Source organism: Leishmania donovani, chromosome 33 (assembly GCF_000227135.1).
Source record: "Leishmania donovani BPK282A1 complete genome, chromosome 33".
Taxonomy (NCBI): domain Eukaryota; phylum Euglenozoa; class Kinetoplastea; order Trypanosomatida; family Trypanosomatidae; genus Leishmania; species Leishmania donovani.
In genome coordinates, this window is record NC_018260.1 from 778,063 (window position 1) to 790,593 (window position 12,531).

At 59.3% G+C, this 12,531-nt stretch overlaps 3 protein-coding genes across 3 annotated transcripts; all 3 read left to right on the forward strand.

Annotated features, from left to right (window-relative positions):
- Positions 1-1,095: 1,095 nt before the first annotated feature.
- On the forward strand, positions 1,096-3,036 carry LDBPK_332110 (hypothetical protein, conserved; the record flags this gene model as incomplete). Its single annotated transcript, XM_003863988.1, has 1 exon — positions 1,096-3,036. The coding sequence occupies one exon, from the start codon at positions 1,096-1,098 to the stop codon at positions 3,034-3,036; it is 1,941 nt and encodes a 646-aa protein (XP_003864036.1).
- A 1,059-nt stretch (positions 3,037-4,095) lies between these two features.
- On the forward strand, positions 4,096-4,443 carry LDBPK_332120 (hypothetical protein, conserved; the record flags this gene model as incomplete). The annotated part of the gene is made up of 1 exon (XM_003863989.1): positions 4,096-4,443. The coding sequence occupies one exon, from the start codon at positions 4,096-4,098 to the stop codon at positions 4,441-4,443; it is 348 nt and encodes a 115-aa protein (XP_003864037.1).
- A 2,642-nt stretch (positions 4,444-7,085) lies between these two features.
- On the forward strand, positions 7,086-11,225 carry LDBPK_332130 (calpain protease-like protein; the record flags this gene model as incomplete). Its single annotated transcript, XM_003863990.1, has 1 exon — positions 7,086-11,225. The coding sequence occupies one exon, from the start codon at positions 7,086-7,088 to the stop codon at positions 11,223-11,225; it is 4,140 nt and encodes a 1,379-aa protein (XP_003864038.1).
- Between the last annotated feature and the right edge of the window lie 1,306 nt (positions 11,226-12,531).

The following is a 12,531-nucleotide window of genomic DNA, read 5'->3' on the forward strand; positions in this document are numbered from 1 at the left end:
GCGTGCCGTGCGAGTGGTGATGTTGTAAGGCCGTTCGTCCCTGCGGCTGATGTAAAGTGGCGCGGAGGAGGATGAAGAAGATGCCGCCTTTGTATTCGTTTTCGACTCACCGCGTGCGCTCTCTCTCTCTCTCTCCCTCTCCTTCGCTCGCCCTCTCACCAGGGGTGGGGGAGGGGCGTGTGGTTGTTTGAGGGGGGAGGGTGCTGTTGCCGTTGTTGCTAGTCTGCTCGACACGGCGGGGTGACAGCGCAACCAAAACCCTGCGAAAGAAAAAGGAAACAGCACAGCTTGCTCTATCATCTGTTGACCGATGTAGAGATACGCGTCAGCGAGATGTGTTTTGCTTGTTCTTTGTTATGTTTAGGGCGCCACGGATATGAAGCACTTCGAGAGTCAGCATGATGAGAAGACAAGGCCAACCCACAAGAGTGTAGACTCTGATCAGCTGAGATACTCACCTGGGCGCTCGTGCCAGTGGCTTGTTGACGACCAATAAGAGCATTTCCACGTAGGCGGGGGCGCCTTGGAGGAGGGCCATACTGGCGTGCGTGCGTGCGTGAAGGGAAAGGTGCTGCTCTCTTTCTGTTGCTTCGACAACACCCGTCTTCTCCCTGCAACACGTACTTTGGACCGCACGGTCATGTCGCGCGGCTGCCAGACCGGCCTCGCTCTCCCCTCTGTTGTGAGTGGCTTCTGCCCATCATGAAGGTGCTTCGGGCTCTTCAGATGCCTGCACCCGGGCGTGTCCTCGGCTTGCGGGGCTCATGTCTTCCGCCCATGGGTTCTAGACCTCTTTCCCCCTCCCTCTAAACGGTCCAAGCAGTCTGCACCGCCTCGCACTTCTCTTTCTTGCCTCGACTCATCTCTCCTTTTTTTCAAAATGTTGTCTTTGATCTGCGGCTCTGCCAGGAGGGACTCCAACTGCGCTAGAGGGAGTCGCGTGAGTGAAATGGTGTCCGCGGCCGACGATATTCAGCGTACTTGATGCACGAAGCTTCTCGGCACACACAGCTACGAATTCGACAACTCATCTCTTACTCGCGAGCTGCTTAGAAGAAGCTGAACAGGAAGGAAGGAAGCAGGAAAAGGACACCTATGCTGCTCCCTGGTAGCTGCGGCAGCGACGGCGGCGCTGCAATCGCAGAGAGCCGCGCCGAGGTGTGTCGTTGCCGCACCACCACCACCACGCCGACCATCAGCTCATCCGCCACGAGGTCAAGCTTTTCACACACACAGCCATCTTACGACGCCTCCTTTGCCTTCACTCTCGTCTCAGCCGATGATGTTTCTTTTCATTGTTGTGTCACAGCGTACATGTGCGCCCACTCACTGTACCTTCGAAGTGCTCGAGATGTCGGCGCGTCGGAGGGGTCAGTGCCCGTTGGCTCCGCTCAAGCCGTGCGCGATTACATTGCCTACCTTCAGTACAGCGACCTTCGCAAGCAGCTCGCTGCGGAGCTGGCAAGACCCACTGCCGCGACGGGCGCTACGGCCACGGGGGCTCCTCTACCGCCAGTGGCTTCTTTGGTCGGAGTTCCGCCGCCGGAGCATGACCTGCGAGGAGATGGAGCACGAAAAGTATGCGATACGGCGCAGTCGTGGCTGTTCCCATGGGATGAGGATGAAATAGGCCGTGACGGCGCTCATGGCTACGCTGCACAACCCCTCGACTGCGATCGTGCTTACACGCTTCACGCTAACCGGCTGCGGCACTGGCTCACCGCGGCGGAACTGGCCTCTTTTCGCGGGGAGACTGCTCTGGAGGATGCAGCACTTGCACGGACGGGCGGTGGCCGTCGCGGTCGGTCACCTATGGCGGCGGCAGCCTCGCCAGTGCCTGCAACGACGAGCGCGTCGATGCTTCCGCTCTTTACCGCTGATCTTCCGCTGGAGCCGCCTCCTACAGCCGTGACCTCAGCGGACGCACAAGAGAGCGCGCACCACCCGACCCACTCGCCGCAGAGTTTTATTGCCACGTCATCGTCTTCGTCGTCCGCCTCTTCCACCTCTCTTACGTCTTCCGTGTCAACAGCGTCTCTGGAGGCGTATGAGAGCGCGGCGCGAGCTACCAGCGGCGTTGATGGCGGCCCCCACGACCGGCGCCAACGGACATACCTTGGCGAGGAGCTCGGTTACGGTGAGTTCGTGGCCTTGGGTGACCCGGAGGGCCTGTTTTTCATCGAGCACGTTCTGTTGGCACACGAAACGACGCAGGGGGCGACCGCTGCGTCGACAGCGGGGGCGCGGTGGGCGAGTGACAACTCAGACAAGGTGACCGGGGACAGAGAGCAGGGTTTGACATCGCAGAACTCACAAGGGGTCCGCTCCGCTCCAGAAGCGTCACGGAAGACTGCCGCAAGCACGGCGGCGGCCTCTGCGGCACCGCTTCCGTCGCATGCTGACCCGATCGTCACATTAACAGCGCGTCAGCAGTGCCGCCTGCTGGAGCTCATCTCTGTTGCCGATTTTATGGGCACCCAGTCGCTGGTGGAGCTCTGTGCGACGTACCTGGCAGCATGGTTGATGAACCGCACGGACGAAGAAATCGTTCAGTCCTTCCTCACGACGGCAGGCCCGAGTAGTGCTGCAGCCGGTGCGGGTGCGTCCTCTGCGCCAACCTCATTCAAGGTCACGGGCGCCGCTTCCTTCAACGAGCTTTGGATAGCGCCGTTGCTGGGAGACGACGTCGCGCCCGGCAAGTCTGGCGAGGCTACCAACATGCCGCTTCCGTCTGCAGGCGTCACAGCCACGTCTGGGGTGGTCAAGCCACGCATGGAGGCGGCGACAGCTGCTGCGGTGACGAAGCGGAACGCCGCCATGCCAAAACGAGCGGGCAAACTAAAGGGCAACCATGCCGGCTCAACAGACGCAACCGCTGCGGGGCCTTTGAAGTACGCTGGAGGCGATAGAGGCCCCACCACTGCGTCAGCCGCCGTTGAACCTGCACACGCGCCTCTCCTGCTGACAGATGATCAACGACTAGTGCTCCTGCGGCAGATGAAGCGCAACAACTCCATTATCGTGTCACCTTATTGACCCTAACAACGGCGCGCGGCTGACGACGCTAGGGATGGTGCTTCGCCGTCGCCATGGCCGTACTCAGTGCCACTGTGGCCGTTGCTGCTCTCCCTCTCTTCATCGTTTGTGTTGGCTGCAGGCAACACAGCTTTGAAAGCAAGCGACGGAAACCCTGCGCATCTGAGTGGTGGGAAGGTGCATAGGCAAGCGGCTGCGAGCGAAGTTTCCGCGCCGGAGCCTTTCCAGCCTCTCTCCTACCTCCGCGCGCCACCTTTCTCCCTCTTCGCCTTCGACCTCGCTGTCTGCGATTGTCATGGGCGCTTGCCCTAATTTTTTTTGGGTTTGTTTTGGTTCTACTTGCACCCCGCTCTTCTGATAGCACACGCTCTGCCCATAACCCGGGCTGTTAGGCTGCTCACTGCCTGAGATGACAAAAAACGAAAACGTCTCCCCCCTCTTCTTCTTCCTCCGCAACGAAGACCGACACAGCCAAGCAGCAAGGGACTGAGGTGTGCTCGGCTGCTCGCCTTTCGTGTGCTGCGATCGTGTGGTCAGCTGGTCTGATGAGGTATATATGTGTATATAGTTTCAACGACAGAATCGCACCTTCGGCGCTGGTGCAAAGCCGACACAGTCATCCCCACCTCGTGTGAACGGCAGCCAAGGACACTTCAAGGAAAAGGAGGAGGGGCATACCTTGGTGCTTGTTTCGCAATGCAGATATGTATCTATATCTTTATATATATATGCGCTAAAGAAAACTCTCCTCCTCTGCCACCCCCCTCCACCCCCTCTGTGTCTGTGTATGTTGCACGGGATGGTTTGCGCCTGGTTTCCGTTGGCCGTCATCTCTGTTGCTCCCTTATTCCCCACCTCCCTGCATACATGCTCCCTTCTGTCGTCCATCTCTCGTCTTCATAGTCAGCATCTCTCTCTCTCTCTCAGCGTGTGAGGTGAGAGGGCGATCTTTTTTTTTTTCACAGGTGCCGCTGCAGTGTTTGCCGCTGCTTCACCCTTTCACTCTTTCTCTCCTGCGAGGTTCGTTGCGTGCACCTCCTCCCCCGCCCGTCAGACGCCATGCTCGTTCGCGGCTCCTTCACGCTAGAGAAGGCGGAAAGCGCCTGCCAATGGTACTACCGAATCGGCTTCTTTGCTCTGCCTTGGCTGTGGGCCGTTGTCTGGCTATTCTTCCGCCACTACGAGGACGAGAGCGAGTTGATTCGCTGGTATGTGGAGCGGGCGAAGCGTTACAGCGTATCAGGCGGCGCCGTGTTCGTGATCGTGTCCGTTGTCTTCCTCTTTGTCATCCCCCCGACGAGCCCGATCTGGGTGATCGCGCCCTTCCAGGACACCTTCCAGTGGGGATACTTTGCAGTGAACGCGTCAGAGGCGGCGGGCGCGGAGAACGCAGGCTCCAGCGGCTGAGGCAGTGCGCCTTTTCTCTGCAGGGGGGGGGGGCTCGCCGCGAAACGTACTTAAGCAGCGCAACTGCGGTCTACTGCTTCACAGCGAGATTCTGGGAGCGGCGCATGCCTTGCACGCTTACACTCTCGTGAGCCGGAGAACTGCGCCTGCTTTTAGATGCCTCCGCCGCTGCCGCGACTGCTGCTACTCGACATATGTGTGTTCCCGACTCTCTGCTGCGCTCAACTATCTTTTTTGTTTCATCGCCTCTCCGTCAATGGCTGCGCCGACGCGAAAAAGGGACGCACGCACGACGGCTACGATGCCGCTTGGCTCGTTGGTTTTTTATTTTCGGAGAATCGAAGGAAGACGGGGTTAGGGGAAGTCAGTGCTGCTCTCTTTTCGTCGATGCTCGTTGTGCGTTTTCGTGCATGTCCGTGCTTCGTCTGTCCTCCTCGCCTCGCTTTAGGTTGTGTGAGTAGACGCGCAGCCAGTGCCGCAAAACAAACGCGAATGACGGTGTCGCTCATTATTCTGCAACAGATGTACGGTTGTGTCGGCACGCGCGTGTGGGGAAACGAAAAAAAAAGGCCTTCGCGGGCTGATGCCCCGCAGCAGCGCCTCTTCCCTTGTGCCAACTATCTAATTTTTCCAGTGGCCCCTTGCATGTACGATGTGGGCACGCGAGGAGGGAGAAATAGGGCGTAGAAGGTTCAGCGGGCCTCGGTTGTGGTCCCTCTCTGAGGGGCCCGAGAGGGGTTGGGGGTTGGGCTGCGTTGGGCATTAAAAAAACGGATGATCTCTTCCAAGCCCCCCTTTTTGCGCTTCTTCCACAACTTGCTCACGCCCTCTAGGGTCAGCTCGTCCTTGCTTCCCAGCCGCCATGCCGTCCTTGTTGTCGCTCCACCACTGCTTCTCCCCCTTCCCGACCCTTCGTAGTCCCGTGCATTTTCTGTGCGACCAGTGGTCTCCTCACACCGCCGTGACATCTGTACCCGATTTGGACGGTACTGAACTCATACATAAGCGCGTTTACTGCTGTCCGACGGTGTCGATTCTATGACGAATATGTTGACACATCTACGCATACACAACCGCAGCTCACCCTCCTCTGTTGCACTACGGCTATGCCTGGCAACGGGGCTGGCGGAACACTGTTTGACGCGGTTCAGCCCACTGCGATTTCACTGCACACGACACGGGCTGGGTCCCAGATGACGCTTAGTACCACCGCAACGCGGCAAAAAGCAGATAAACAGTAGGTGAGATGCACATTTTTGTCGGATCGCCGACGCGATGCATCGTGAGCGAGTATGGCCGGGATCATGGCTGCAAGTCTCTCCGGCATAGCGCCAGCTCATACCTATCCGCCGACACAGACTGAGCCAGCCGTGCCCGAGAGCAGGCTGTGCAGGCTGCTTGGCTTCCCCACAAAGAGCGGAAGGGGGGGGGCACTGTGCCCTGTGTGATACGGCGGTGAGGTGGTGGGCATTCGGTACACGCACACACACACACGAGATATCAACAACCTAGCGACTGCCGCGATGCCACTACCATCCCCCTTCTCGGTTTTCACTTCCCTATCTAGGGTGGGCGTAGCTCAACAAGTTGCGTTCTTGCCGCGCGTTCTCGGCCCGCTGCCTCTACTGTTGGCGCGCTTCAGTTGTCTGCGCCCGTCCCTCGCCACGCCCCTGTCACCGCTCACCTCCCATCTTTCACATCATTTCTATTCTTTTCTCCCCCTCCCCCCTCTCCATCCTTCTACGTGTTTTCCATACCGCTTCGTTTTGCGGAGCTTTCTGCCACGTGCGGGAGGCTCGACCAGCATGCAAGCGCGCGTATCCACCCACCTAGAGACACACACACACACACAGAGAAGCCTATAAAAGCGCAGAGGCCCACAACGCCTATCTTTGCATAGAGACGTTCCACCGTGAGCGTTTCTTCACCTTGGCTATCCCTCCCCTCTCTACGCATCTCTGCGTGAGCGTGTGCCGGCTAGAGCTGCCGCTGTACTTGGGCTGTTGCTCTTGTCCTTGCTGACGCACTCGCGTGCGCGTGGTGTCGTCTTTCTCCCAGGACTCCCCCTTTTTGTTTTCCTGTTTATCTTTTTCCGCTGCCGTCTCTCTGCTTCTCGGACGATTTCAGCTCTTTGGCATCGTTTGCTCAGCAGCAACGCGTCTACTCATTCCTTGTTGTAGCACTTGCCTCTCTGTCTGACTGTTTTTCGCGACGCATCTTATCCTCTCCTCCCCTCTCCTCGTCTCTCGTGGCCTCCCTTATCCTCATCCCTCGTGCGCTTGTTTCGGGTATCTTGGCTGTGTCTGCGTGCACTTTTCTTAGTGCGTCGCTTGTTTCTCTGCTTATTTCCTCCCTTCTTACCACACACACACACACACACACACACCACATATTTCCGTGTGTTGCCTCCGCTATCAATCTCCCTACCCCCTCCGCCCATCAGCCCGGCTCCACTGCTCCTGCTCGGACTTGCTTCGTCCAGCTTCTTGAAGCTCTTCTACCCATCCTAAATTCTTGTCGTTGCTGGAGAGGGGATTCTTTTGCGTTTTCGACGCAACACGCACACAACGACATCACCGAAAAAGCTTACAGGGCTCGCCCCCTTCCTTCCGGCTCGTTCCCGTGCAGTTTCCCCTGCCTCAATGCCGTCCTCCTTCCCTGCTGAGGCGTCCATGTGGATGCAGAACGCCGTTCACCTCGATACGGACCACAAATACGTGGAGGCGGAGGAGTGCTACACGAAGGCCATTTTTTTGTTTCGGCAGGCCCTCTCGGACCCGAACATGGCGGACACCGAGCGACAGAAGCTCATGAGCTACATGAGTGATGTAGCCAAGCGCATACAGCGGCTGCGCGCGCTGAACCGCACTTCCCAGAGTGCGAACTCGCCTGAGCCTAGCGTTTCTCCGTCCGGCCCGTTGGGACGCCGTGCCTCGGCTAGGCAGGCAAGCGAGCACACGCCTCCTCGTGGCTCCGACGCCGCCGCGACGGCCTTCGGCGCGCGGAACCCACGCGGTAAGGACGGCAAAAAGGCACCAGCAGGCGTCGAAAACGACTTGAAAGTGCTGGACGCCATTCAAGTCAATCAAACCGATCCATTTCAGGCCAGCAACTCCAGCCCCAGCCCCTCCGCCGCGTCGTCAATGTCGGGCAAGCGCGCGTTGCCGGTGGCTTCTCCGACCCCTTCACCCCCGTCAGCGCCGCCATGTAAGCCAACCTGCGGCAGCGACGGCGTGCCAGATGGTGGCAAGCCAGGCGGCAGCTCCGCGGAACCGCCCGCGTTGCCGACTCCGCCACCACCTGGCTCCTCGCAGCGGCTGTTCGGCGTCGCGTCTCACTTTGCCCCTCGTACATCCGAGATGGTTTACAAGGCGATTGGGATCGCGATTCAGCTTAGCCAGCAAGGGGAGCTCAAGCGGGCGGTAGATGTGCTGCAGCACGCCTACTCGCGGGGCAGCCGTGAGCGCAATAACCCTGGCAATTTCAAGGAGATTGGCGAGACACTGAAGCTAATGCGCCAGAAGTACTACGCAAAACATCTGCCACGCTTCCTGCAGGACAACCCGATCCTGCCGAGCGAGATGGAGCTGCTGCGCAAGAGCGGCATCACAAGCACGATCCTGCTCCCGCTCTGGGACGATGTGCATGAGGGCTACGGAGCTGAGAACATCTTCATGCCCTGCGAGGGAGTTTGGGAGGACGCTTTCACACCAAAGCTGTGCCAGAGGCAAATCAGCTCCGGCGCCGTCCTCATGCACTTTTCCGGATACCGGCAGGCGGGGCTTGACTACACCATTGTGCGCGAGGCGGATCCACTGCACATTCGGCAGAGCGTCGTCGGCGACTGCTCACTCGTCTGCAGTCTCATGATCTGCGCCAGCTATCAGAAGCGCTTCCCTAACGCGAAGATTATCAGCAACGTCATCTACCCTCAAGACCGCGACGGCAACCCAATCTTGAACCCGAAGGGCAAGTACTGTGTAAAGATGCTCATCAACGGTATTACTCGCATGGTCACGGTGGACGATCGGCTGCCGGTGAACCCTCAGTCGAGGCGCTTCCTCTGCACGAGCAGCACGGATCCGAGCGAGCTGTGGGTATCCATTATGGAAAAGGCGTTCGTCAAGGTGTGCGGCGGCAGCTACAACTTCCCCGGCAGCGTCAGCTACGCCGACCTGTACAAGCTAAGCGGGTGGCTGCCAGACTCGACGGCGTTCGACAAGCCCGAGTTCGACCGCGAGTTCCAGTGGCGGCGGCTTTATCAAAACTTCAAGGCTGGTGCTCTGCTCTTCACAGTCAGCACCCCTGTGGAGATGCCAGCAGCGGACGAAGCGCTCGGGCTCGCCGCAGGGCACGCGTATGCGGTGCTGGATATGCAGGAGGTGGGCAAGGAGCGCGTCATGCTGCTGCGCAACCCGTGGGGGAAGCAGGAGTGGAACGGCAAGTACGGCCGCCGCGACACCAGCGAGGCAAGCGTCGCCGTCCGCGCCGCCTTTGATCTGAAACGCGAGGAGGAGGACATGGGTGTCTTCTGCATCGCCTACGATGATGTGGTGCGCTGCTTCGACAACTGCAGTCTGAGCTGGAACCCATACATGCTGTACCGCACCCCGGAGGGTCGGCCGCGCCGACCGGTGCGCATCGCGTGCCACGGCGCGTTCGACTACACCCTCAGCACGGCGCTGTCGCCGCAGCTGCACATTGGTGTCGTCGACGCGCCGAAGCGGACGCGCATGCACCTGATCTTGTCTCGCCACATCACCGACGTCTCGGAGTTTGGCCGGCAGTACGAGAAGGACGACGACACGACACCGTACCTGGCCTTGAAGGTGTACGACGTGACCGACTACCCGTCTGTAGCGCAGCACCTTGGTGGCCATTGCTCGCTGGAGATGTGCTACTGCCGCCGCCTCGCCTCGAATTCGGACTTTAAGAATAGCATTGAGCCCCTCAACGACGTCATCTACCGCGCCTCGTCTGCGCGCACCTTCAGCTTCGACTGTCCTGCCGGCTCGAGCAATCTGGTGGTGGTCGTGTCGCGGACTGCCTCAAAGGCGCGGCAGCCTTTCAACTTTACGGTGACCCTGCACACGGAGCTGGAGCAGATGCGGCTGCCGCGGCTGCAGGGCAACTACGGCAGCGGCGCCGAGGACAAGAACTCCCTCCTGGCAAGCGCCAACGCCAACGCCGGGAACCCGTGCGCTGGAGTGTACATGCACATGATACCGACCTCCTCGCTCAAGTTCACGACGCGGCTGTCCGGCGCGTGGGTGAAGGGCAAGACTTGCGGCGGCCGCACCGACGCCGCCACGTATGTCTTCAACCCGCAGTACCGCCTGCACCTGGACCAGCCCTCGCACGTGTCGCTGAGGCTGGCTGTGACAGGATGCGAGGTGCCGTGCTCGATTCAGATGATCAAGCCGATGTCGTCCAACAAATACGAGGAGAACGGCGGCAGCGGTGGAATCAAGCGCAAGATGACTGACTTCGACGGCCGTGTCGGTAACGGTGCCAAGGCGGGCGAGCTTGTTCTCGAGAGCGCCCGCTACGCCTTTGGTGGGGCCGTTCTAGATAGCGCGCTGCCGTTCTGCGTCTGCTACGACCGCTACCGCGCCCTCGGCAAGCTGCATTGGAGGGAAGCGAAGAAGGTGCTGGTGAACGTGACCGCCCCGAACCGGACGCCTGAGTCCTTCATCGTCTACGACCTCGGGGACACCGACACCGTGGCGGTGCTTCTCCTGAATGCTATCAAGAAGGGCTGCGCTGCCTCCCCACGTGACGCGCACTTTAGCGTGAACGGGAAGCCGATCACGCTCGAGGCCACCATCGCGTCGCTCTTCCAGCTCGCATCCTCCCTCGGCGGCGAGTCCCTCGCCTCTGGCGGGGATGGCGCGACAACCGCGAAGTCTGTCACAGTAGCCCTCGCCCTGGACGGCAAGGCGGCGTCGATCGAGTCTGCCTCGAGCCCACCTGTGAGGAAGCTGAAGGAAATCATGAACGACATAGTGTCTGATGTGCTCAAGTGCTCGTCGCAGTTCAGCAGCTACGTGCCACGCTTGACGCATCTTGCCAGGCAGGCAAACAGCGCGCTGACCGGTGCCAGCGATGCGGACGTGCGAGCGTACATTCTCGAGCTCGCCGCTTACCTTGCTGACTACGTGAAGCGGTGTGCCAGCGCGGTGCGGTCGGCGCAGACGCCGCAGGCGCTGCTTCCGCTGCTTCCTGCCGGCGATTACACGGTCATTCCATCTTTATGGGAGAAGGGTAAGCCGGGCAGCTTTGAGCTGACGGTGGAGACGTCACAGCCACATAAGACGTCGGCGATTCCGAAGGAGGGACACAACATGCAAGAGACGCTTGTGCGCGGCGCACTACGCCCCGTCGCGGTTTGCCTGGGCACGTCACTGATGAAGCCGAGAGCAGTGCTCAGCATGAGGGATCCGTTCTTTGAGAACAGCAAGGTGCAGGTGCTGTGCCCCGCCCGCTCCGTCTTCATGAGTCGTCTCTTTGTCCTGGTTGACATGGTGGATGCGGAGGCGAAGGGCCAGCCGGCCAAGGCCCCCGCCACGAATCTGAGCCTCTTCCGTGTGCACAACGCGTCATCGATGGAGCTGGTGTGCGCTTCAGACGAGTACTCCCATGGCGGTGTGTCAACCCCACCTGTAGAGCTGGAGGCGAAGACGCAGTATCTGCTCGTGGTGAGCGCAAAGGAGAGCGTGGCTGACAAGTTCCTCCTCCGCATCTATACCAGCGGCAGCTGCACCGCTCAGCTGGCGAGCTGAACGAGACCGGCGCCAGGAGCGGGCGATGAGGGTGGGAGAGCAGCGGAGATGAAGGAAGAATCGAGCGCCTGCGTGCATCCATCACTGCGCCAAGTCAGACTTACGAATATGCATAGTCGCACTCCTCGCGTACCTTTCGGGAGCGCTTTATACACTGTCTCATCTTTTTCTTTCACATGTCTCTGCGCCTGCCGCAGATTTACGCATCCTCTGCGCCGCTCATCTCGTCCTCCCTCCTTGCCGATGCCGTATTTGCACTTCACTGCTGTGCGAAGCGCCGGCTGGTGTGCTCTGATGGGCTCATCTTTTCTTTTTTCGTTTTTTTTTTTCCACGTTTGACAGTGCCGCGCTTTCCTCTTCCGTGTCTGAGCCGCACAAGAACGCCTCGTTATGATTCGTTTGCTGATGCCGTTCTGTTTTTTTTTTTCTTCCTTCCACGTTATATATGTGTGCTCATGACATGTGCATCGTGCGGATGTGTGCAAGCGGGCAAACTAACACCGCACAGAAGAAAAAAAACGATGATAGCGTGGGCATGGGAATCACCGTTGAATTGTGCAGCCTGATGCGGCCGCGGTCGTTGCACACGATCTGCATGCTCCCGCACGCGCTGACGAATGTGCACTGATTCTATGCGCGCCCGGGTGTATTGGTGTTTGTGAAGGAAGCCTTTTCGTTTAATCTTCTTTTTTTTTCGTTCATTTTCGCGCATTGGGTGGTGTCTGTAGAAAGGGCGTTAGATGCCATGTATGCTGCCGCCGTCCTCATAACGCTTTTCCGCTTTCCAGCTCGGCTAGAGGTATAGATGTTAGGTGTTCATCCGCGCCTGTACATCTTACGGTATAAGGTGTACCCAAGAAGGGTGAGCGACGTCGCATTTCGCTTCTCCTCTCCTCCCTCATGTCCTTCCCTTCCGCAGCCGGCCAGTGGGATGAGCTCCACCCCCCCTCCCAAAGCACTGAAAGAATAATAATAATAAGTCGACATTCCCAGCAGGAGCCGACCCGTACCTCCCACATCGTGTGCGCCAAGCTGGCGTCCCCCTCGCACACACGCGTGCCGGACCTGGCCCAGGTGACGTTGTAGTGCGAACATGCACGCGTTCTCCACCTGCGCATGAGCTCGCCCTGAATAAAAAACGCCTCTGCTCTGCACTTCGCAAACTTTGGCGAGGCCTACGTGGCCCTCCGATCAGGACGGCATCACAGAGGTGTCGTGGGGGGGGTACCCCCATCGGGAAGACTCCGATGGGTCGCGTTGTCGCACCTGCAACGCAACCATCATACACATCTCTCGCGAAATGACG